General features: G+C 52.1%; 9 protein-coding genes across 9 annotated transcripts; 5 read left to right on the forward strand and 4 right to left on the reverse strand.

Moving 5' to 3' along the window:
* Positions 1 to 1,271: 1,271 nt before the first annotated feature.
* On the reverse strand, positions 1,272 to 6,241 carry BO86DRAFT_450891 (putative GTPase activating protein (Tsc2); the record flags this gene model as incomplete). The annotated part of the gene is made up of 4 exons (XM_025676830.1): positions 6,136 to 6,241; positions 5,905 to 6,023; positions 4,073 to 5,831; positions 1,272 to 3,877 (listed from the first exon to the last, which is right to left on the reverse strand). Exons 2-4 carry the CDS (start codon positions 5,965 to 5,967, stop codon positions 1,272 to 1,274), a joined length of 4,428 nt encoding a protein of 1,475 aa, XP_025523454.1. The 5' UTR covers positions 5,968 to 6,023; positions 6,136 to 6,241.
* A 337-nt stretch (positions 6,242 to 6,578) lies between these two features.
* On the forward strand, positions 6,579 to 10,306 carry BO86DRAFT_346968 (putative chromosome segregation protein Cse1). The gene is made up of 8 exons (XM_025669262.1): positions 6,579 to 6,845; positions 6,972 to 7,282; positions 7,336 to 7,506; positions 7,585 to 8,909; positions 8,960 to 9,042; positions 9,097 to 9,400; positions 9,459 to 9,638; positions 9,696 to 10,306. The coding sequence occupies exons 1-8, from the start codon at positions 6,776 to 6,778 to the stop codon at positions 10,138 to 10,140; spliced, it is 2,889 nt and encodes a 962-aa protein (XP_025523455.1). The 5' UTR covers positions 6,579 to 6,775; the 3' UTR covers positions 10,141 to 10,306.
* Positions 10,300 to 11,067, reverse strand: BO86DRAFT_346972 (peptide chain release factor family protein; the record flags this gene model as incomplete). Its single annotated transcript, XM_025669263.1, has 2 exons — positions 10,300 to 10,848; positions 10,945 to 11,067. Coding segments are annotated over 2 exons (507 nt in total), but the record flags the coding sequence as incomplete, so codon positions are not given.
* Positions 11,068 to 11,939: 872 nt separating this feature from the next.
* On the forward strand, positions 11,940 to 12,999 carry BO86DRAFT_215714 (serine palmitoyltransferase small subunit family protein). The gene is made up of 3 exons (XM_025666889.1): positions 11,940 to 12,136; positions 12,255 to 12,498; positions 12,595 to 12,999. Exons 2-3 carry the CDS (start codon positions 12,381 to 12,383, stop codon positions 12,837 to 12,839), a joined length of 363 nt encoding a protein of 120 aa, XP_025523457.1. The 5' UTR covers positions 11,940 to 12,136; positions 12,255 to 12,380; the 3' UTR covers positions 12,840 to 12,999.
* An 899-nt stretch (positions 13,000 to 13,898) lies between these two features.
* BO86DRAFT_459073 (uncharacterized protein) lies at positions 13,899 to 14,306 on the reverse strand (the record flags this gene model as incomplete). The annotated part of the gene is made up of 2 exons (XM_025677329.1): positions 13,899 to 14,168; positions 14,256 to 14,306. The coding sequence occupies 2 exons, from the start codon at positions 14,304 to 14,306 to the stop codon at positions 13,899 to 13,901; spliced, it is 321 nt and encodes a 106-aa protein (XP_025523458.1).
* A 416-nt stretch (positions 14,307 to 14,722) lies between these two features.
* Positions 14,723 to 15,979, forward strand: BO86DRAFT_370385 (dodecenoyl-CoA isomerase). Its single transcript, XM_025670274.1, has 2 exons — positions 14,723 to 15,159; positions 15,260 to 15,979. The coding sequence occupies exons 1-2, from the start codon at positions 14,969 to 14,971 to the stop codon at positions 15,897 to 15,899; spliced, it is 831 nt and encodes a 276-aa protein (XP_025523459.1). The 5' UTR covers positions 14,723 to 14,968; the 3' UTR covers positions 15,900 to 15,979.
* Positions 15,980 to 16,092: 113 nt separating this feature from the next.
* cdc123 (cell proliferation protein CDC123) lies at positions 16,093 to 17,600 on the reverse strand. The gene is made up of 2 exons (XM_025672818.1): positions 17,397 to 17,600; positions 16,093 to 17,324 (listed from the first exon to the last, which is right to left on the reverse strand). The coding sequence occupies exons 1-2, from the start codon at positions 17,525 to 17,527 to the stop codon at positions 16,157 to 16,159; spliced, it is 1,299 nt and encodes a 432-aa protein (XP_025523460.1). The 5' UTR covers positions 17,528 to 17,600; the 3' UTR covers positions 16,093 to 16,156.
* A 177-nt stretch (positions 17,601 to 17,777) lies between these two features.
* BO86DRAFT_370390 (uncharacterized protein) lies at positions 17,778 to 20,410 on the forward strand. Its single transcript, XM_025670275.1, has 3 exons — positions 17,778 to 18,001; positions 18,064 to 18,224; positions 18,281 to 20,410. Exons 1-3 carry the CDS (start codon positions 17,859 to 17,861, stop codon positions 20,341 to 20,343), a joined length of 2,367 nt encoding a protein of 788 aa, XP_025523461.1. The 5' UTR covers positions 17,778 to 17,858; the 3' UTR covers positions 20,344 to 20,410.
* A 150-nt stretch (positions 20,411 to 20,560) lies between these two features.
* BO86DRAFT_392494 (uncharacterized protein) lies at positions 20,561 to 22,456 on the forward strand. Its single transcript, XM_025672819.1, has 2 exons — positions 20,561 to 21,862; positions 21,929 to 22,456. The coding sequence occupies exons 1-2, from the start codon at positions 20,644 to 20,646 to the stop codon at positions 22,108 to 22,110; spliced, it is 1,401 nt and encodes a 466-aa protein (XP_025523462.1). The 5' UTR covers positions 20,561 to 20,643; the 3' UTR covers positions 22,111 to 22,456.
* Positions 22,457 to 22,820: the final 364 nt, after the last annotated feature.

The raw sequence follows: 22,820 nt of genomic DNA on the forward strand, positions 1-22,820 counted from the left end.
GCAATGACGACATCATTTGTGTTAGCTCGATCCAAGACTGGAAATCGGTCGTGTTGAGATTTAGTTGTATGGTCGTAGCACCCATGGCCATTAACTTCTGTGGGGCAGTGAGTCGCCATCCTCTGCCCATAGCATCGAGAACCACTGCGACTACTCGTGCGATTGCTTCCAGTCACTTTCAGTCCCTGATTCATCCTCAGAGAAATAATCAATCTGCATATAAGCACCATACCCATACCTTAATCACCATGACCAAGCCAAACTCCACGCTTAGTGAGCTAGAGAGGTCTACGGATACACGTTAGAGAGACTATCACGTTAGTTCCTGCTTTGATCTATAAGCTAGTAAGTGTGGGTGTGAATGTGGGTATGTGGCTCTGCCATGCCATGCCATGCCATCTATCTGGATCTGTTTGGCTTGGGTTATGGCTTGGTAGTTAGTGAAGAGTCTTGTAAGTGAGTAACAGTGAGTACAGTGCAGTGACGGATGGCACTTCTTCTCCAGGGTAGGTGTGAAGGTCGTCCCGGCCCCCGCTACGTAGCCCTTCTGATTTGGCCTGATGGCGATGAAGGGAGATGATGAAGAAGATGAAGCTGAAGATGATGTGAAGTAGCGCTCGATTGCGCGCAGTCCAGGTTGAGTGATACCTGCGCGAGGAAGACGTTCCTTCCGAGCCCATTCTTTCCGCACAGCACTACACTCCTGGACCCGTTCAATTCCAGTAAAGCCTACGCTCGAAGATAAGGCTCGGCTCCTAGCCTTGTCAGTCATATGGATTCATTCCTAAGTATCGACTTTTCTTTATCAAATCAAGTACCGTACCCTAAATCCCCAGGCGAGATAAGATGCCAGGCTTGACCAACCGCACTACATGTTCCCAGTGTGACCATGAACAAAGCCTAGCTCAAAAGTTTGAAGCCCCGAGCCAGAACCAGAGATAATTACACACCGAAGGAGAGCTGAAACGGAAGGATTGGGGACTTGCGCGGATTTTAAGAACAAACAGAGAACAACTTTTCTGCACGCTGCATGGCAAATGGGGGTATTTACAATAAAACACCGCAGGACAGAAGAAAAAAAAAAGTTAAGATATACATTTTCGTTCATCATGGCAGGGTGTGGAAACAAAGAGACACGGATGAGAAAAATAAAACCATTGACACTGGATACCGATCAGGCTTTCCTCCATCTGCATGCTTGGAGAACTTTTCGCTCGGAGGCCGGATTGCTGCTGATATGTCTCATCGTGTCTGCCCACTGAGGGATTAACTCAGCGTCCCCAGCGGGAAAAGTCCAGGTTCTGAAGGATGTTCGCATCCGCTGCGGCGTTCCAGTCCATGGAAAAGTCGCTCTTGACCGATGCGGCGCGGGTCGGGAGCTCCTCGGAGAAGATGTTGGCCTTCGTGTTGCGTCGCTGACCCGGGTAGGTGGCTTCGGTGGTCTCCGGGTTCTGCGCCTGGGCGCCGAGGGTGCGCTCGCGGAGCCTCTTGATCTCGCGCAGCCGGTTGCGCCAGGATGAGACGTGCTCGCCACCTTGGCTATTCCAGACGAGAGAGAGCACCGAGGCGTTCAAGGCAAGAATCCGAACAAATGCTCCAAGGTTCTTCCCAGAGATGACCTTGGGCACAGCGGCAGGCGAGATCTCGGGGAACCCGGGTTTGCTCATGACTTTCACCTGGTAGAATAAATTGTCGAAATTGCATCCCTTCAGGTCGGATGCTCCCGCCTCTTCTGTGACCCGGCAGATGGGATTGATGACGATGTTCACGAAATTGAATTGCGATGGCACCGTGTTGAAGTTGAAAGGTGTATTCGACCGATTGAACACGATATTGACGAAGTCGTTGCCAAGGTGACGTTTCTTGTTGATGCAGGCCGGATCGTGATCGAAGTTCGTGGGCATCATCGTCGCGACGTGGAACACAATTTCAGTCACCCGATCTCTCCAGGCATAGGTGGAATCACCATCCAAATCAGCATGTAGGCCCTGAGTATTGAAGCGGGCACCCTGGAGCGGAACCTTGGTTCCAAGCTTCGACAGGAAATACTCATAGTCGGCGCTACCACCAGTGTTGGACAGAATCTCAGCCTCCGTGGTTTGGCCGTTCTCAACATACAGCACGCCAACCTTGTGCCCATCCACGATGTCATTGCGGTCAAAACTGCTGAGGGCCCGCCGGGTCATGTCATCATCGGGCAAGAGGATGGGCTGCATAACGGTAGGTGTTGGGAAGGCCGTGGTGGTCAGCTGCAGCATAACATGACTAGGTAGGACGGCAGTTCGCATGGCGTCAGGATGCAGATGGGCATCAGGAGCTGCAGATACTTGGTGAGCTAGAACAGGTGCGGTGCGTTGCTGATACATCGCGTACGTGGTACCTGATGCCTGCCTCTTTGTCACTTGGGTTAGGCCAGACACCCCGGCTGTCTCAACAGTCACGATACTCATGCCGACAATCCAGGACTTTTTGGACGCGGGACCATCTTCAGGAGAGGGTGGGAATGTCGGATACGGGATGGTATCGCCGAGATCTGAGAAAGCGGCTCTCTGCATCAGATCGATAAATACTTGACTTTGTTCCTCGACCGTTTCCTTCCCATGCTCATCCTTGAATATGAGTCTGCTCGTGATCCAGTTGACATGTTTCGCTCGGTCTTGCAACTTGAGAGACAGAAACCAGAACACCATGACATGATATGTCAATGTGTAGATGTACTTGGACATTCCATCCTCTGATGACTCCGGGAGAGAATTCAGAGACCCGGTGCTTCCAAGTCTAACAGCGCCCCCAGGGGCAACTCGAGTAAGTGAATCTGTTTTGAACCGACTCTCTCTAGAAGTTTGCAAGAATCGGATGCATATACCAAAGACCGTGCGGATTTCTTCGTCACGTAAGTTGACATAGACCTCAGGCAGACGGGCGAGAAGGGCCAGGAACTCCAAAATATGGACAGCGAGATTAGACATCGTAATGACTTTGGACATCTTGTCGAGAATTCCGTTCAATGACTTTGTTACCGATAAGGGGATTTCATGGCAACAGACAGATAGGGCATGGATACAACCACGAGAAGTACCACCCCAGGATCCGATGATGCCCATCATGAAGGCGCGTACAAGCTCATCTTCTTCGCTCTTGGCAAAGTGCTCGTGATAACTGATCAAGACGCATAGAAACTCGAATATGTATCCGGCAACATCAGTCTTCTTGGTGCCAGTGGACGGTGGCGGTTCACGAAAACTATCGTTCTTGACCTGGTCACATAGGACACTGCGCAACAGCTTGATCTGAGGTACAGCGTTGCTGAACAGATCCTTGTTCTGCAACTGAGCTGCCAAGTGGGTCAGCACATAGCTGTAGATATCCCAATTTGTTTCGCGCTGCAGCAGTGATATGACCGTCTCTAACCACATATTCGCCTTCAGAGCTACCTTCTGCGTCCGCTCCGATTCGACTGGACTGGTTGCATTGGCAGTCGCGTAAGCGTAGACATAAGGGCTAGCCTCAACCGGAGGTTCCTCTGGGAGAACTTGGGGTGTGGAGAATGTCCAGACAGGGGGCGTCGGCTTGGAGGATCGAAGGGGAGCAACAGAGTTTTGTCGGGTTGACCTGGAGAGAAGGCTGCTTGAGGGCTCCCGTGGCAAGTGTCGACCAGCTGAAATGGATCGCCCTTGGTCGTTGTCAGCACTGTGGTCACCAGTAAAATCTTCATGCGGTTTGGAGCCAGCGTCAAAGCTTCTACCAGACACCTGCATCATGAAATCATCCTCAGAAATCGAGACAACAGTAATAGAACCGGCGGCATCGCATCGCAATCTGTAGAGTAACTTGAGAGATGCTAGACGCGAATCTACTGGCCATTCCGGAGACTGCGCTATCTTCAGCAAGGCCTCAAACACTGAGGTAGCCTTGTTTGCCGACATGTTAAGCGTTCGCAAGAAAATCTTCACGAGTCCAGCCGCACAAACATTAGCTAGAGACGACTCTAATACACTGGTAAATGATGAACGATCTGGAGATAGTGCGGTTGACTCGGAAGCCGCTAGAGTTTCCTTCTCCAGGTCCTTACTCATGGGAGAGCTGAGGATATGGATTAGCTGATCGAATGATTCCTGGTTGTTGACTGTAATGGAGACGTCAACAAGGAAAGCGACCAGTGATTCCAGCAGTATTATGTCATCCTCCTCATTGAATTTCTCCAGCATGATTTTGAGAAGGCCTTTCTCTTCGAAGTAGCCAAGTGACTCGGGACTGTCGAAAGATTCCTTCAGTATCTCTAACGCAGTGACCCGAACGTCGGAGGACTTAGTGTGTGAGCGAATGAAGCAGCGAATCAATCTTTGGGAATGCTGTAGCCAGTTCTCATGTCCAGGAGAACAGAACCGCTCCTCCCGCATGGTCTCGAGAACGAGCTCAGCCTGGGGAGGCTCGATAAAGCGACAGGCGTTCATGAGGAACCGGGTTGAGTCTAGCCGTTGCTGTTTATTCAAACGATCCCAAAGAGATTCAAGGACAGAAGCTATCTGGATGGTGTTGGCAAGAATACTGGACTTGGAATCATCAACAACGCTGCCTTTGGGAGTGACTTGTTGAGAGTCAGAGAGTGTGGGGCATGGTTGCTCAGGTTCATCGACAGCCCTGGCGGAACACACATTCATCAGGTCGACGAACGCGCCCCAATCCTTTTCCAGAGCCACTCGGACAAAGTCTCCCTCCAAGATGTTCAAACATAAATCCAGGATGTCTGCCTCCAGCCGGCCATCATCCTTCACTGTGGCGGTCTTCAAGCAGTCAATCAATTGTTCGAACTGTAGCTCTGGGATGGCGTCCTGGCCGTGTGCACGAATTATGTCCGTCAACACATACACAGTTCCCCGCACAACGTTGAGGTTCCGACTCTTTTCTTCAGAACATTCTGTCAGGAATGTATATAGTTCGTTGACCATATCAACCTTCCTCTTTGACTTTGCCAAACTTCGAACAACCCTTGACGTCGGACCCGACAGAGGTTTGACAGAGGCATGAATGCTGCACAGAACTTCGAGCAGAGGGATGAAGCTTCCATCGGGCACGTCTGCGTAAAGAATGACCGCATCGAATACGCTGAGTGAGTTCTTGATATCTGCAGCAACGCTTGTCTTTTTGCAAATGATGAAAAGCTGTTCTAACAGTACTTGTACTTCTTCACCGGTAGGGGGCTTGCGTTGAAGAGTGATAAGATCGACCACAAACTGCAGAACGTCATCCAGAACGGCATCATCGAAGGCGTGCCCATTTGTCTTTCCCGGCTTCACCTTTCTTGCTTTCATGCGAACGGAAGAGATAACCTCATAGAGTGGAACAAGGCAGGCAGATATCACGGGAAAGACAGAGGAGGCGGCGAATTCCAGTTTCCTGCCATGGTCTGATAGCGTTATCAACGCTTGAACCCGTGCTGGTGTGACATCGCTTTCCGAAGGACTTGATATTGACTCGAAGATTGTGCGCCGGGCTGCTGGGGACAGATCTTGTCGTGCCGCGACAGCTTCCAGCAGCAGCGAACCACTGCGTCGAGCCTCTGGCGAGCTCTCATTGTGAATCAGATATGCTCCTGCTTCCCATAGAGCAATAGCTTGTTCCGGAGTGTACCACTGAGCCGACTTCGCAACTTGTTCCGCCTCCTCGATAGCATGCCCTAAATTCTGCTTCTGGGTCAGAATTCGGAGTGCCGCATCGAAATCCCGCGCACCCGAGGTGTCGGAGGAACTGGAAACCACGCTTCCACGATGCATTGATGCTTTCTCTCGCCCGATTAAGCTTTTATCGCGCTCATCCGTTGATTGTAAGGTCTGAAATTACTGTTGAGTGCGAGTGACACCAAGGAAAACGACCTGAGGTGGATAGTCCTAAGGAATGGGAGACGTTGGCGAGAATTGATTTTGAGTCTTGAAACCGAGAGGGAACTGCAGCATCGTCAGACTGCATGCGTTCTTATAGACTAGAGGGCTATATTTGGCTTGTCAAGGCAACGGATCGTACAGCTGGCGGATGACTGGTTAGCAACGGGCCGTGACCGGGAGTTACAGATGCCATGGTCAGCTGAAGCAGGCAAAGTCTGGAGCAGTGTTCCACTTCGCACGCAATTTCACATACCATTGGCAGGTCACATGAAGATTTGAACAGCAATAAGAGGTCCGCGAAGGGTTATGAGGCTTGGATCGGGCGTTACACTTGGGAACTGTCACGACCTCTTTGAATCGATAGACAAATATACCCCGCCAGTAGGAAGCTAGGGTTTTCAGTGGCGGGCAGTGCTTATATTCTCAAGTAAGAAGAGAGTAGTCTTGCACAGACACGGGTGAGTGAAACTATAGTAAACATTTAAATGAAATTAGATTATATCCAGAGCAAGAAGGTGCCAAGCCACTTTTCCCCTCAGAGCATCGATGATGATGATCTGGCGGAGGTCGGGAAGGGTTTGATCCGCACGATCACCTGACACTGAATAGGCAAAATCACCCCGCGGTGGGTTTGTCTTTCACCGCCTAGATTTTGCAAAGCAACCGCCAAACAAACTGCCCAAACCAGAACTTTAGCTTCCTCCGGCTCTCACTTAACCTTAACCATCTTGCCTGAACATATCGTTTGCTCTACAAACGGAGCTTTGCCCACTTTTTTTTTAGAAAGTGACAGTCTCCCGCTGATAGCAAGCCAACTCCCCTTAATTCTCGGATCAAGCTTTTATCATCTCTGTCATTGTCTGAGCATCTTAATCTCTACCCCACTCCTCAAAATGGCTGACGGTCTTGGGGCTGTTGCGCAGCTCCTTGAGGCAAGTTTGGACCCAAGGCAAAACAAGCAAGGTTAGTCTTGTCTTCTTTCTATCTTCCTGTTGATGCTGCAATCTCATTTCCGTGTTCTGCCCTATTTAAAACTTCTGATGGTCATTCGTGCATTTCGCAAAGCATATGTCTAACTTTTTCCTCCAGCCGAACTTGCTCTCCGGCAGGAGGAGCAAAAGCCGGGCTTCTCTTTGCAGCTTCTCCAGATTACTGCCTCGGCCACCTATCCTTATACTACCCGCCTGGCTAGTTCGCTTTGCTTCAAGAACTTCATTAAGAGGAACTGGACCGACGAGGATGGAAACTACAAGCTCCAAGCGGACGAGGTTGCCACGATCAAGCGGGAGTTGATCAGTTTGATGATCTCCGTGCCTGCAGGCATTCAAAGTCAGCTCGGAGAAGCTGTCAGCGTGATTGCGGATAGTGACTTCTGGGAGAGATGGGATACCCTAGTGGATGTAAGTCATGGCTAGCACATACCCGTTGCTGGGCTCTCGATTGACATCAATAGGATCTTGTTTCCAGGCTCCAACCGACCAACCCAACTGTCAACAACGGCGTTCTACAAGTTGCGCACTCAATCTTCAAGAGATGGAGGCCATTGTTCCGGTCGGACGAGCTGTACAGTGAAATCAATCACGTTCTCGAGCGCTTCGGCAGCCCCTTCTTGGCTCTATTCGAGGTACATATACTCCGGAATGCCCTACCGTCATTGTCTTCCAATACAAAATTGCGGTGTTCTTGTGCTAATTGATTTTAGGGCTTGGATGCTTTCCTCCAACAAAACACTGCCAACAAAGAAAATCTCATCCAGGGATTTACCCAGCTCAACTTGATGGTCAAGTTGATGTACGACCTCTCTTGCCACGATCTTCCACCCATGTTCGAAGAAAATATTTCAGGGATAGCTTCACTTTTACTTAAGTACCTCACATACGATAACCAACTGCTGCACACCGATGATGACACCGAAGCCGGGCCATTGGAGTTCGCCCGCGCCGGGATTTTCCAAGTCTTAACTCTGTATGTCCAGAAGTACATGGATGAGTTCAAGCCTCATGTCGGCCAGTTTGTCGACAGCTCCTGGAACTTCCTGACTACCGTTGGGCAGGAGACCAAGTACGACATCTTGGTTAGCCGAGCTCTGCAGTTCTTGACTTCCATTGCTGGCATGTCTGAGCACGCAGTTGTCTTCCAAGCGGAGGGCACGCTTGGCCAGATCATCGAGAAGGTCATTTTGCCCAACGTTAGCTTGCGCGAGTCCGACGAGGAGCTTTTCGAGGATGAGCCCATCGAGTTCATCCGTCGCGACCTTGAGGGTTCCGACAGCGATACTAGACGCCGTGCCGCCACCGACTTCTTGCGCCGGCTGTCTGAGAGATTTGAAGAATCCGTCACTACTGTTGTCCTCAAGTATACGGAGCACTACCTTGCGGAGTATGCTAAGGACCCTGCTTCAAACTGGAAGGCCAAGGATACCGCCACTTATCTCTATTCCGCAATCGCAGCCAAGGGAGTTGCTACTGCCAGTCACGGTGTAACAGCCACGAACTCGCTCATTAGCATCACCGATTACTTCCAGAAGCACCTTGCTGCCGATCTTGTGAACAGTGAGGGAGTCCACCCCATTCTCAAGGTGGATGCCATCAAGTATTTGTACCTCTTCCGGAGCATCATAACCAAGGAACAGTGGCAAGAGGTACTTCCCATGCTTGTCAACCAGCTTGGTTCTTCGAACTTTGTTGTGTACAGTTACGCCGCTATTGCTGTCGAGCGAGTTCTTTACCTTGCCGATGCCCAGGGCCAGCCGATCATCGCTCCTGGTACTATCACTCCCTTGGCTAAGGATCTACTTGAACATATTTTCTCCCTCATTGAAAAGGACCCTGCTCCCGAGAAGGTCCAGGAGAATGAGTTCCTGATGAGATGTGCCATGAGGGTTCTTATCGTCATCAAGGAGGGTGTTGTTCCCCACACCGACAGTGTCCTTCAGCACTTGATCAACATCACGACTGTGATCAGCCGCAACCCCAGTAACCCTAGGTTCTACTACTTCCACTTTGAAGCTTTGGGTGCCTTTATTCGGTATGTGCGCGATCTGGCCATCCGCGCTTCAAACACTAACCTTTTCCCAGTTTCGCCGCCCCTGCCAATCCGGAGAAACTCGAGCAAGCTCTTTACACGCCTTTTGCTGAAATTCTGCAAGGTGATGTTCAAGGTAATATCGTCTGCAAGCTTAAACCCTCACGGACTGTTGCTGATATATCTACAGAGTTCATGCCTTACATTTTCCAGCTTTTTGCTGCTCTCCTCGAGGCCAATCCTTCCGGAACCCTGCCGAGCTATTACCAGAACCTGATTGGGCCTATCCTCATGCCTGTCATGTGGGAGTCCAAGGGTAACATTCCGGCGCTGGTGCGGCTATTGTCTAGCATTATTCCTCGTGGTGCTGAGTACATCATGCAAAATGATCAAGTTGCACCTATCCTTGGTATCTTCCAGAAGTTGCTCTCCACCAAGACCAACGAAGGTTATGGATTCGACCTGTTGGAGGCGGTCGTTACAGGCTTCCCACCGTAAGTCGACTATCCAAGCAACAACTCGCAATGATACATGTCGCTGACAGCTCCGCAGTGCGACGCTTGAGCAATATTTTGTCTCTATCATGCAGGTCATCCTCACTCGTCTCCAGAATTCGAAGACTGAAAACCTTACTATTCGATTCGTTCGTTTCTTCCACTTTGTCTCCGCACAGGACGAGAAGGGCTACAGCGCCGACTTCTTCATCCAGGTGGTCGACAAGGTACAACCGGAGTAAGAATTTTTCCGTCCAGTAACCGCTAAAAATCGCATGCTAATCTATGCTTAAAGCCTGTTCACGCCTATCTACCTGAACATTATCCTTCCAGAGACGCAGAAGCTTGCCCGTCCGTTGGACCGCAAGACTGCCGTGCTGTCATTCACTAAGACTCTGGCCAACTCGGAGGCATTTGCCAGCCGCTACAAGAAGGGATGGGCTTTTACCTGCGAGGCTCTTCTCAAACTTTTGGAGCTTCCTCCTCTTCCTGCGAGCAAGGACGACATCATTGCTGAGCACGACGTCGAGGACATGGCATTTGGTGTCGGTTTCACCGCGCTGAACAGCATCCGGCCCGTGCCTCGTGATCCTTGGCCTGAGACCGGTTCTGATCTCAAGGTGTGGACGGGCAAGTACCTGAAGGAAGCGGACGCTAAGTCTAGTGGCCGGATATCTGGCTTCGTTCAAGAGCGTCTAGGAGAGGATGCCAAGCGCGTGCTCTCCAGTTACATCGCATAAGCAACTTCGACTTGGGTTGACATCCTAAGTCTGGGTACTTTGCTGGAGTTCCTCAATTTCTTTTTGCATATTCCCCTAAAATAAACCATGGAGAGGAAATAGTATGTGGGAGCAAGCAGCCTCCCTGTATGTCCTGATGAACTATAAATGAACATTTTTAATCTGCTATAATGGTTATATGTGATTGAATCTGTATGTACAACGGCGCGTATGCATCTCAATTAGCGTGCCGGTTCGCAGCGCGTTGTCTAGAATGTATGGAGAGAACGGAAAAGCTGCAGGACCTGCTGTAACTCTCAGGGAAAGGGTGGTTAAGAGGCTTGTTTATCTCTTCTGCTCAGGCTCTTGTGCCTCTGAAAGCTCGTCGGCTTTTTCTCCTTCTTGACAAGGGGAGTCAATATCGCTCGCATCGTGTTCTCCATCGTCAGATTTCTCCACTCCCTCAAGCTCTTCCGTTGCTCCTTCCTGGCCCTTCTCCAACTCACGATATTTGCGCCGAGCCTTCTTCACCTTACTTGCCTTCTTCTTTCGCGCGCGGTCGGCCTTGATGGCGGCGCGACTCTTGTCCCCATTCAGCAGCTCCTCGACTTTATCTGCCAGGATGTGACGAGCATATTTCTCATTTTGCGACCTCGACCGGGTCGCTTGCGACTTGACCACTATGCCAGTGGGCTTGTGGATAATCTGGACGGCGGAATTGGTTTTGTTCTGGGCAGATCATAGCAGATGAGTTAGCGCGTGATGGCTCTGCACAAGAGCAAGAAAAGAAGTTTCCGAATGGCTGATTCCTTCAGAGCGACGTACAATTTTTTGACCACCGGGACCGGTGCCCTTCAGGTATGATATCGTCAAGTCGGCATCTTGGAACTTTAGGCGCGGAGGAAGTGGCTTATCGGCCAGAGAGAGGGCGGAGAGGGAAAATGACCGCCGCAAGAGATTGGGAGTTGAGATGAGTGTGAGGGGATTAGTATGATGAGCTAGTTGTGAGGCACGAAACATGGTGATTGAAGGAGTTGTGGCAGTAGTAGCTACGGAGCACTGAGTAAGCCTACAATATACTCGTAACTTAATGCTCATGATTGTTCTTCTGGCTGGTTTGCTTGTATTGTATTGATGGTATGCCCTTACCATACCAGCTCAGCACACTGGAGTGTCAGTTACAGTAAGTTTCTTCAACAACTTGAACTTCGACAACCTTCATTACACCTCATGTACCATCACTCATTCAACATTCCCTCATAGTCGAACAGTGGCCGTGCATTTGGAACCCTCACGGCGTTGTGTCCCGTCCCGATGAGGGTTGAATTACACTCTGAATTGTTTCTGTCCAGCCATAGAGAATCCTCTGCTAGTGGAAAGGCTGACGTACGCTTTTCTGTGGATTCATGGAGTGACACGCCAATCAATCATCGAGCACAGCCACTGGAACCAAACTCGTCGTTACGATACGAGTACGAGAAGCAAAACTGCGCATAAAATGAATGCTACCCAGTAGACTGCCAGTCAGTAGTAACTTAGTAAGTTACCCTGGCTGCTGGACTGGACCCTTAGTGGAACCTGAGTCTGGTCGACACTTTATCTGCTTTAGTGTCCTGCGGCCAATTTGAAACAGTGTCCAGATCCAGCATGGACTTGACGGGGGCTTCGATTTAGTCTTCCATTCGCTCCTACTGCTTTTTTTCTGAGGCCTACTTAATCTTAACGGATTTCCCAACCATTCTACAGCTGCTGTTCCTTGTCTGTCCACTCCCTTAAACCCCCCCACACTTCCACTTTCAGGAGACACAAAGGGAAAGTTACCTGCCACTTCTACATTTGTACTCCCACTGGCTCTTTATCCTCTCAACCGGCTGCGCATAAGTCTCTTGTGAACCTTTTCTTGTCCCACGGAGATCCCTTCAACCCGCACTCCGTTGTCTCACCCGCTTACCTATCGGCCATTTACTTGTCTGCCTAGACTATAATTTTCTCAGCCCATCGCTGTCTTGCTTCAGCTGTCAGTCTCTCTGTCTGTCAGATCATGGATGCTTGGTAGATCTTGGCACTACTTGCTCTCATCCCTTCTTCAACCACTGCTCAACAAAGTGCATCTCTCCTAAGAGCATCCGCGATAGATCCCCTGAAGCCGACTCTCCCCACATCACCATCGCCTGGTTGCCACACCATATTTCTCCATCAGTCTTATCAGCTGCATATTCTCAGTCAGATCGAACGCGTTCGCAATTGGCGGATTCACAGCAATGACATTTCTCCTTTGGCTTGTCACGAGTCTCGTGCGCTGGGTGCGACTGAAGATTTACCAGTATGAGGTGACTTTCGCCGTGTATATGCTCACTCCTACCGAAAAGTTCATCTTTAGTACGTCAAGCTGTGTCCCTCTGAAGCGATCTATGCTTAAGAAACAATTTCCCCCAATTCCCAAGATATGGTGCGCTAACACGGGAACTCGAAAAGACTCTCTCCTCCTCACCCTCCTCACCATGATTATCACCGGCATTTACGTCTATTTGCCCGATCATATCCGAGCCATTTACAGCCACTTATACTATTACTGGGTCGGCGAACGTCCATTCATCTCCGGAAATCTTCCGACCATCAATTCTGTATTCCGCGAAGTCGGCACTCAGACTATGGATGTCCTCTATGAGACAGCCAAAAACCAAGCTGCCACGGTCACCGATTCGATTGCCGAACTCTGATCTCCTTCGTTGCCTTGGTCTCCGCACTGATGTGCTTTCTATCTCCCCACCTCTTCTCGGATTTCGGCTTCCGGAAGTTCGGAAACAACGATGCACTTTGTTTGCTGAGGTGCATTTTCAGCTGTGATACCGTGGGGGCCAATTGCCATTCTTTCTGCTATCACCATTCCCATTTATACCGCTTTTTAATTCACCCCCACATCCTTTCGCCCTCGAGCATGAATTGCATCAGCATTGCACGATAAAAGCGCAGCTTCTTCTACCTCTTGGTTCATGATACTGTTGCAACGTTGTTTCATGGCGTTTGAGCGATACAATCTTCACTGGGCCGGCGCATTCCAGGCGTTCATCATCGTTAGATCCTCTTCCTTGTGATCTTTTCCTGAAGCTCTCCACCTCGACTCGTCTTCCTGTCCATACTGTATCGAGGCTGCTATTGTCATAAGTGAATATTCGTATAGAGCCTGTCGAATGTTGTGCATGCCTCCGAGGCCACTTGGCCGAACGTCGTTCTTCGATGGCACCATGAAGAATAAGCTTGGTTCTGTAACGCGGATTGTAAACTAGACTACAGATCGTGCTTCCAGTGCAGCGTATCCGTGCGGTTCGGACATGTAGACACCGACGCTCGAGATGAACATACACTGCCAATAAGCATCGAAGTCCAATTTTGTTCTGTAGCTAAAGAAAAAAAAACTCCCGAAAAAAAACAGCCCCCATCCCAAATATACAACTCCGGTCATGCTCAGAGAAGAGTGTTATACAACGAGAAAAAAAAAAAGAAAAAAAAAAAAAAACAAGTGAACCCCCGGCCAGAAATAGTACATAATCGAGCGTACCAAACTCACCATATCGAAGTCGACATGGATGCCCACAACAACCCACCCGCCGCTGAGGGATACACCGCAAGCCCATCAATCGAAGAATGAGTCTGCTCGTCCCCGGGTCACGATGTCAAGGGAAACCCCGGCATATGCACCATCGATCTCACACCGCAACCTTTTTCTTCACTCCGCTCGAACAAACAAATAAGGCATCCCATCACTCATACAGGGGAACTCACTCCGCGCTGGCAGATCCCTCCGTCTGCGCCCGGGCCTGAGCCAGCTGCAGCTCCGCCTCCGCCTCCGCCTCGCGCTGTCTCCGCTCTCGGCGGATGGCATCGTTCATGCGCATGCGGTTCAGTTCGCGGTCGATCTCCTCCTTCTCGAGCGGGATCTTGTGGGATTGTTCAGCGGTGGGCCAGAAGCCCTGGACGGTGAAGCGGTCGTCGAGGTTCGTGCCGAAGTAGTACATCCAGCCGATGGGGAAGAGGATGTAGGTTCCGAACTGTGCGAGTCGGTGACAAGGGTTAGAGATTAGTTGGTGTTCGGTTTCCATGGGCATAGCATATGCATGTAGGCAGGCGGGGATTACCTTGAAGACCTCGAGGTTTCCACCCTGGAGTTTGCGGAGGATGGAGGACATCTTGTGCGATTTGTGGCGGAGCGGAGGGGGGATGTATTAGAGTCCGATGCCGTATATGCGGGTTTGCTTTGTGGTTTGTGTTGGGATTGATCTGTTTAGATTGATCCTGGGAATAGTCTGTCTGTCCGGTCTCGAGCCAGTCAGTCTCCGGGGCGAGAACTTTTGGTGATGCTCCAATGGTCTGATACGATTATCTTCACGGAGCTTCTGACAAGCCGAACCCGCCCGCCGCAAAGCCCGAGACTGGGTGCAAACGCAGCAAACACCCCACGTGCAGCTAAGCCAGTAGAGGTCATGTGACCCTGGGCTTAGTCAGTACTTGGCGGTGCTGTGAGCCTCGGCTTGTTCTGTTCCATGCTCGGCCCGCTGGAGAATCTCCCCGCATAAGCCTAGCGTTCTGCAGCCCCAATATTTCCCCGGAATAGATATACCGGCGGTTTCCTCCCTTCCTGCTCCTCTGTTCAGTAGAATTTCATGTCCGGTGCATTGATTTGGTCTGATTTAGCCCTGTTGCATAACGGTTTCAACGCATAAGAACGTGTGGTTTCAATTTATCCACCGCATTTGTCTCATATCACCGCAGAAAGTGCATAGACACATACATCAACAGCTAGAATTTCCCCGCATACATCGCTCTACCACTAGCACAAGTCCAATTCAACATGACCGACGAGAGCCTCATCACAATCACCTACCAAGGCCGAATCGCCATCATCACGCTGAACCGCCCCCAGAAACTCAATGCCCTCGACCAAGACCTCTACTACCTCCTAGGCGAGCGCCTGCGCGAAGCCGACGCGAACAAGGACATCTACATCACGATCCTAACTGGCAAGGGACGATTCTTCTCCGCGTGAGTTTGCCCCCCCCCCCCCCATCCCCCGGATCCCTGACTCTCGTCCTCCGCCTTGCCCGAGCGGCCGTACCTCAAACCCAACTAACGCCCCAACCAGCGGCGCCGACGTAACCATCTCGCGCCCCAACGGCGGCAGCCTCAACACCAGCGCGCGGCGCGACCTGCTGCGGGGCTTCGTGGCCAACAACCTGGACATCACGCGGACGTTCGCGCACCACACGAAGATCCTGATCGTGGCGCTCAACGGGCCGGCCGTCGGCTTGTCCGCCGCATTAATCGCCCAGGCGGACTTCATCTACGCCGCGCCGCACGCCTTCCTGCTGACGCCGTTCTCCTCGCTGGGCCTGGTGGCCGAGGGCGGGGCGTCGCACGCCTTCGTCGAGCGGCTGGGCATCGCCAAGGCCAACGAGGCGCTGCTGATGAGCCGCCGCATCCCGTGCGCGGAGCTGGTCGCCGCCGGGTTCGTGAATGGCGTCGTCGCCGCGGATTCGGGGCGGGCGGACGACTCCGACGGGTTCTTGGGGAAGGTGCTCGCTGAGGTTGAGGAGCGGTTGGGCGAGCATTTGAATCAGGATAGTTTGCTGAAGATCAAGGAGCTGGTGCGGAGACCGGCTAGGGAGGTGCTGGATCGGCAGAATGGGTTGGAGGTGTTTGCTGGGTTGGAGCGGTTCATGAGTGGGGTGCCGCAGGAGGAGTTTCGGAAGTTGGCGTCGGGGGAGAAGAAGCATAAATTGTGAGGTGTTGGCCGGGGGTTCTCGTTGAAGAGATTGTGTTCATATTTGCGCTGTGTGGCTGATGGGGCCGGGCGTAGAAGTCCACGCTTGAATGATACATCCTTCAAGCGCCCGGGGGGTGGGGATCTTGAGTTTGTATTGTGGACAGCTCAACAATGGTTGAATTCATAAATCTAAATTTGATATCATATATTCTATTTTCAAAAACGCCCTCGAAACCTGAACACCAGCACCTATCCTAATATCTTCATCATAAGACATCACTCGTCCGAATCGGATTCCTGGGTCTGCTTGGCCAGGATATCCTGCCACTGCCCGAGAAACTCGCTCATGCCTCCGGGCCCAGTAAGGGAGGCATCTACAACTTCCTTGGGCAGCTTATGCGCGGAATACTGTGGCGTCGTGAAAGCATATGCTTCGGGGTCATCGCGCTTCACCAGCCGGAACTCCGCGAACAGCGGGGCATCGTCATCGTCGCTCCCGCTCTTGTCCTCGGATTCCGACTCTTCCTCTTCCTCTTCCTCCTCCTCCACTACCCCGTTGACACCGTTGTCGGCACCGCGGAGAGACAGCCGAACGAACTGCTCTTCCGCGCCATCGTCCTCTTCCTCCTCCTGGATACCGACGGGGTCCTTCATCGTCAGGATCTCAAGCCAGCTGAACAGCAGCGAATCAGTCCGCTCGGCCCACGGGTTGATGTCAATCAGCCAGACCTTCTCGTGGGGCGGCGGGATGTAGACGTCGAACACGAAGCTCGGATCGGGGAAGGTGCTCTTCAGCTTGTCGTCGAAGAACGCCTGGATGCGCGACCGGAGCGCATCGCGCATGGGGAACAGGAAGTCGAAGTGGTTCTGGTCGCGCTGGCAGATACAGAGCAGCACGCGGTTGCGCACCCAGCACCGGAACTCGAGGGAGGGGTTGAAGTTGACGTATTTGCGGAGGATGAGGTGGTAGGGGACTTCGGGCGGAGTCTCGGAGGCCGCGGAGTCGGCGGGTGCGGCATCGGCGGCGGCGGCGGCGGCGGCGGCGGCAGCGTCGGGAACGCAATCATCGAAGGGATGTTCCAGGTCATGCGTGATGAAGTCACTGCTCTTCAGGAGCAGGTAGATGTCGTTGGGCGTGCGGCACTGTAAGTCGTTGGTGGCCGACATCCAGGTTGCATCTTTCGGAGCACTCCAGTTCAGCTTCGGTGTCACTTTCCCCCCGTATTCACTGATCGTGGACTTGATTTGAGTGTGGATCTCGGGCCATTCGACAGACGGGTCTGCCTCTTCGGCTTCGCCATCGTCGGAGAAGGTGTCGAGATTGTCGTCGTCGTCCGTGGGCGGGGCAGCCTCCGGCGGCAGAACAATTCCGTCGGCTCGCAGGTAGGAGACGAACTGGGCGCTGAGGGGAATCACTCGGGATTTGGGGACAAAAGAACGGTACCTGCAGAATGAGAGGGGTGTCAGTCAGTAACGCCTAGATGGGGTTGACTGGCCGATGATGAGGCGAACGTACCGAGGTTGCCAGCTGTGATACGAGCAGTTCAGGATGTGGGAGTATGTAATCGGAGGAAAGGGTAGCCTTGTCAAGGGTTCGGAGGGAGCACCCTCTGTGGCAGGTGTCTCTGGAGGGTCGATATGAGGCATGGCGATGCAAAAGGTGCAAGAAATGCAAGGTTGGATGGGAGATTGTATCCGCCAAAAGAATGGTCCCTTGTCGATCGCAAAGACAGTCTGCGGGGCAGCCACTTTTTTTTGGGAGTGAGTCAAAGTTCCTTGCCAGATGGGGAATAGTGGGCTCCCAGACGGATAATGCCACGTGCTGCCTCAGGCATGACTGATCGTCATCCCCTCGTTCTGGCCTGCGTAGCAACATCCAAAGGACCACCCCGGCATTATCGGCGTCACGTCACCGTTCTTCGGCAGTCGTTGGCCATCTTTGCCAAACACTCCGTGGTTTTTTTTTTTTCTTTTTGTCATGGCGTCAGACGGACCGGATCCTCAGAGCCTGAAATCATGGCAGGATGCATTCCAATATCCAATTCCAACCGTGCGCCGCGTGGAGCAGGAGCTGCGACGGGACATTGCGAGTAATAAGGAGAGACTCCGAGCTCTGGTTGGGTATGCCGTGGTCGTTCCAGGATACAGATTGACCGGCGGCTAATTGTTGCTTGTGCATATAGGACGCGATATAGAGAGCTTGTGGGGACCGCAGAGAAGATCGTTTCCATGAATCGTGAGATGGAGGAAGTGGATTCAACGCTGGCAGACATAGGGCGAAGGTGTAACCCGCGGTTAATGGAGAAAACGTACACTCATGTCCAGGCAGTCGCGTCAAATAAAGGTACAGCTGTTTTGAAGTGCGCGATCGATTCGTTATATACTGATGGCTGGTACCAGATTCTCCCGAGCGCGCCCTCACAGGCCAGCTTGCCTTACTTCATCGCGCCGCAGTGTCGATGTCGAGACTCCTCAGACGGCGAGGCCCGCTCCTACTCGTCGCCAAGCTCATGGTCATCTCACGGCTGCTTCATAAGACCCTATCACAACAACCGACAGTGCCACCCTTCGTCGAGAACCTTCGCAATCAACTGGCTTCCCTCCGCCGAACCCTGCTGCGAAGAGTCGATAAGCGCCTTGCCTCTGCCAAGTCAACGCCGGACGAAATCATTGAAGCTTTGGCTGCCTACTGCCTAGCTACCAGCTCTTCTTCAGACGATGCGATCCGGTACTTCCATCAGATACGTCTAGACGCTATTGGGAGCCAGCTCGAACTTAATGACCCTTCAGGCGAGAACATCCTGAACAGCTTGCGCCTATACATTCGAACGTTACAAACTTCCAAGATCCTACTTTCGCGGCGGCTGTCTGACGTACTGAACAAGTTGAAAGCGCGGCCACTTCTCACAGACCCCGAGGTTTGCGGCCTGGACGATCTGGACCTTGGTGTCCTAGGGCGATGGGTAACTTCAGACGTCAGCAACTTCACTCCTTGGATCAAACTCAGCGAACTGACCAGGGCGGAAGTCGATAAAATAATTAAGACATGGTCAGAAGCCGCATTCGAGAAGTATATGCAGGGGTCTCGAGACTCATTGAAGAATTGGTCGGATTTCTCAAAACTCCTTACACTTCGTGAACAAGTGTTAGAATTGTGGTTAGGCTCCCGGAGCTCAACGCCCGCCCACTCATCCCTGCAGGTGTTGGAGGGCATCAGGTCTGTCTTGAACGAACGACTCACCGGCATTTTAGCAGACCAGGCAAAAGACTTGAACAAGTTCGGCCAAAGTATTGCTTCTACCATCGCGGGCTGGAGCAATTTGGATCACACATACTCTCACTCACTATGGGACGAGAGCCTCATCTCAACTGACTACTCCAATGGCTCCGCTTTCTTCAAACAAGCTGTTGTGGATAGGCTTTTGGGACGAGACGGGGACATCGTCGCGTCTCTCGGAAAGTACCAAGCTTGGCTTCTGACAGTAGACAAGTCCAAAAGTTCTATCGACGGTTTGCGCCAATGTCGATGGCCTGATATTCTTGACGAAGGCGAGGATGAAGATCTAGACGTGGGCATCCCGGCAATGTTGACCGATGATGACCCCCGGTCGCTGCGGGAGGCTCTTGAGGCTGCTATCAAGGAAGCTTTCGAAACTCTTGATTGTTCGTTCTGCGAGATCTTCAAAGCTCTCGAGAAAACGAGTCTGAATGAGCAGGTCGCATTTCTGCTCAAGCTCATCAGGCTTATCCAGAGAGAACTTCCCGTCGACTTTATCCCGGCGGGCTACACATTCGCTGATGGTGTTATCCCACAATTACAAGAGATACTTGCTACCGAGATAGTGGCGCACACGAGGCCATGGAACCCGCCAGCTAGCTCAATTGAAAACTCTCGAGGAGTCCCAGGTCGCTCCCTCTGGGAAGGTGACCCTGCAATCCCTGTGCAACCGTCACCATCGGCGTTCAAATTCCTGCGCCGATTAACGAAATCTATGAGCCAGTATGGCCCTGGGCTTTGGGACGCTTCGACCGTTCGATGCTTCAAGAAAGCTCTGCAGAAGGACCTTGTCCAACCCATTGCCTCAAGGATGGAAGAATTGAAGTCATCTTCTTCTCAGAATGGGGCGACTGATTCTAAAGCGGAGGTCAACAATGGCGAACCGCCAGATCCGAACGGGGATGAGAGTCCACAGCAAAAGTCGCAGGCTGAGACGGAGAACGCTGACTCACATAAATATCTAGAAGATCATATGATCCAGCTATATTTTGACGCCTCTTACTTCAAATCTGCCTTTGAAGTTGGTGACTCGGAGGCGAGCCACTTGGCGGACATACTGGAAACGATTCGCGGAGAGCTTGAACCTCAATTGCAGGTTGCGAAGAAGATTGACAAAGCGGCCCACGAGCACTGGAAGCGAACCTACCTTCTATTCGGTCTCCTGGCAGAGAAGATCGAGACATAAGGTGTCAGGTGTACAATCGTTCATTGTATATACAGGCAATATTCACACTAGAGCTGCACAAATGAATCCAGACCAATCGCAATCCTTGTATAGTTAGTTACAGACTTGTCCACATTCGGTGTAGTGTCCGCGGGGGAAACTCACCGCCCACGTCACGTTTCCTCCGGTGACAATGACTTCGCCGCGGGAAAAGGCAATGCGTTCATCTCCTTCTGACCATTTTCATGCTGATGCTGGTTGTTGCTCGCTGTGCTTCCTGACCTCTTCTACTGCCCTTGCTCAGCCTTCAATTCCTCCACCATGGCCACTCCTAGGCTTCCTTTCCTCTATCCGAACCTGATGCGAGCGGTCCGATCATGCGAACCCACGACCCACCGCTCCATTCGCGCTCCATACTCCAGCTCCCAGCAAGCCCCCTTCCACACTGCCAGAAGATACGCCCCAGAAACCTACCATCGACGATACGGACCTGCCGCAGAAGCCAACCTCCCGCCCCCCTTGAAGCCCAAAGACGGTTCCTCTGAGAAACAGGCTCCCGCATCCCCAGGCCAGGAAACAAGCACTTCGAACCCTGCCCCGCAAGAACAGTCATCGCCCGAGGAGGACAAGACCCAAGCTTCTGAGGTCGTTCCTCCCCAACCTGAAGACAAAGCCACGAAATCGAAACAGCCCAGTGAAAGCAGTGCGACTCCAGTGAAGGCGGAGCTGGAACCGACGCCAAAACCCAAGAAAGACACTGAGCCCACGATCTCCGACCTCCAAGACACCGCCTCTAGTAAAGAGGCAGTCCCCATACTCTCCTCCAACAGCAGCAGCAGCAGCAACAATACCAATACTAGCAATAATGAACGCCACTCGCTCGAGGAAACACCGTTCAACCCGCACATCCTCAAGCAGAATCCGCTGGAGGGCGTCCTCCATATGCCGTCCCCGTCCTCCTACCTGACAACGGGCGGCGGCGCCGCCCCTGACCCGACGAGCAACCCCCCGAACCTCTCTCCGGCCCCTTACGTGCACTACTTCGACACCTACTCGCTGGTGCGGGACCTCTCCAAGAGCGGCTTCTCCGACGAGCAATCCATCACGATCATGAAGGCCGTCCGCAGCATCCTCCAGAGCAACCTCGACCTCGCGAAACAGAGCCTGACCTCCAAGTCCGACGTGGAGAACGAATCCTACCTGTTCCAGGCGGCGTGCTCGGAGCTCCAGTCCTCGCTGCAGATGGCCCGGGGCTCCGAGATGCAACGGCAGCGCGCGTCCCGGACCCAGCTGCAGCACGAGGCGGACATCCTCTCGCAGCGATTGAACCAGGAACTCGCCGGGCTGAAGGACGACATCAAGGGCATGTTCAATGACCACAAGATGTCGACGCGCGAGCAGCAGCGCAACATCGATACCTCCGTGCAGGAGCTCAACTATAAGATCACGGTGTCGTTGAACAGTGATGGCAAGAGCGAGATCGAGGGCCTGCGGTGGATCCTGACCAGGCGAGCCGCGATGGCCATCGCCATTAGTGCTTGTGAGTTCACCGATCCCTCCCCCCTTCGGTCTTATTATCCAGGGTAAATGCTGACGCGCGCAGCAGTCATGATCATCCTTTTCCTCAAGTACTACTCCGTCCGCAAAAGCGAAGAGAAGAGCAAGAAGAAAGCTGACAAGCCGCCTAACGAGGCCAAGGAGAGTCGGGTCATCACTCCGGACCCCGTCCGCAAGCCCAAGTCGACCCCGGCCCCGACCATGATCCATCTGGGCGAGTCTCTGGGTTAAGTGAACCGCAGCTTGCCCAGAACTCGAATCTCACCAGTGCCTCTATTTGACACACCCTTTATCTCCCCTGTATAACCACCTTTCCCGCTTCATAGACTTCCCCCTCCCTCTCTTGGCGGCGGGTCTCACGGATGACTGACCTGATCGACCAAACTTGACTGTTTCCATATCCATATCAGATTCTCCTTGCTTCCGTGATCTTGCCTTAGACATATACATACTCGTCCTGTCCTTTCCCCAACTGGCCAACCGCTACTACGCCGCTGACTCATGTCGATACCCCCTCCCCACCCTCACTTTCTCCCTTTCCTTCACACTGATTCACACCCAAATAGCCCGATTGAGCGTATAGATAGAAAAAATAAATTTCATATTGCATTATGTTCTATGAACGATTGATTATCCACGCCTCTATAATCCCTTTGCGTATCTGCTGGGTCTATATCTCTTCATATATGCAAAGAAGCGAACAGAACAAGCAAAAAAGCACAGACAGAAAAACAGAACCACATTAGCGCAATGGCTTTGTCATCATGACTTGCGTACAACTGAGTCCGTACAGAGAAGAGAATCTTAATCCCCTGCTCCTCCTTTACTCAAAGCCAATTATTTCCACATCATCCTGGCGCATGGAATGTCATATAACATCAACAAGTTAAAATCAACAAGAACTCATGTACGTCATGCCCTTTCTCCACCTACTCTAGAGA

This window comes from Aspergillus japonicus, assembly GCF_003184785.1.
Source record: "Aspergillus japonicus CBS 114.51 unplaced genomic scaffold BO86scaffold_71, whole genome shotgun sequence".
Taxonomy (NCBI): domain Eukaryota; kingdom Fungi; phylum Ascomycota; class Eurotiomycetes; order Eurotiales; family Aspergillaceae; genus Aspergillus; species Aspergillus japonicus.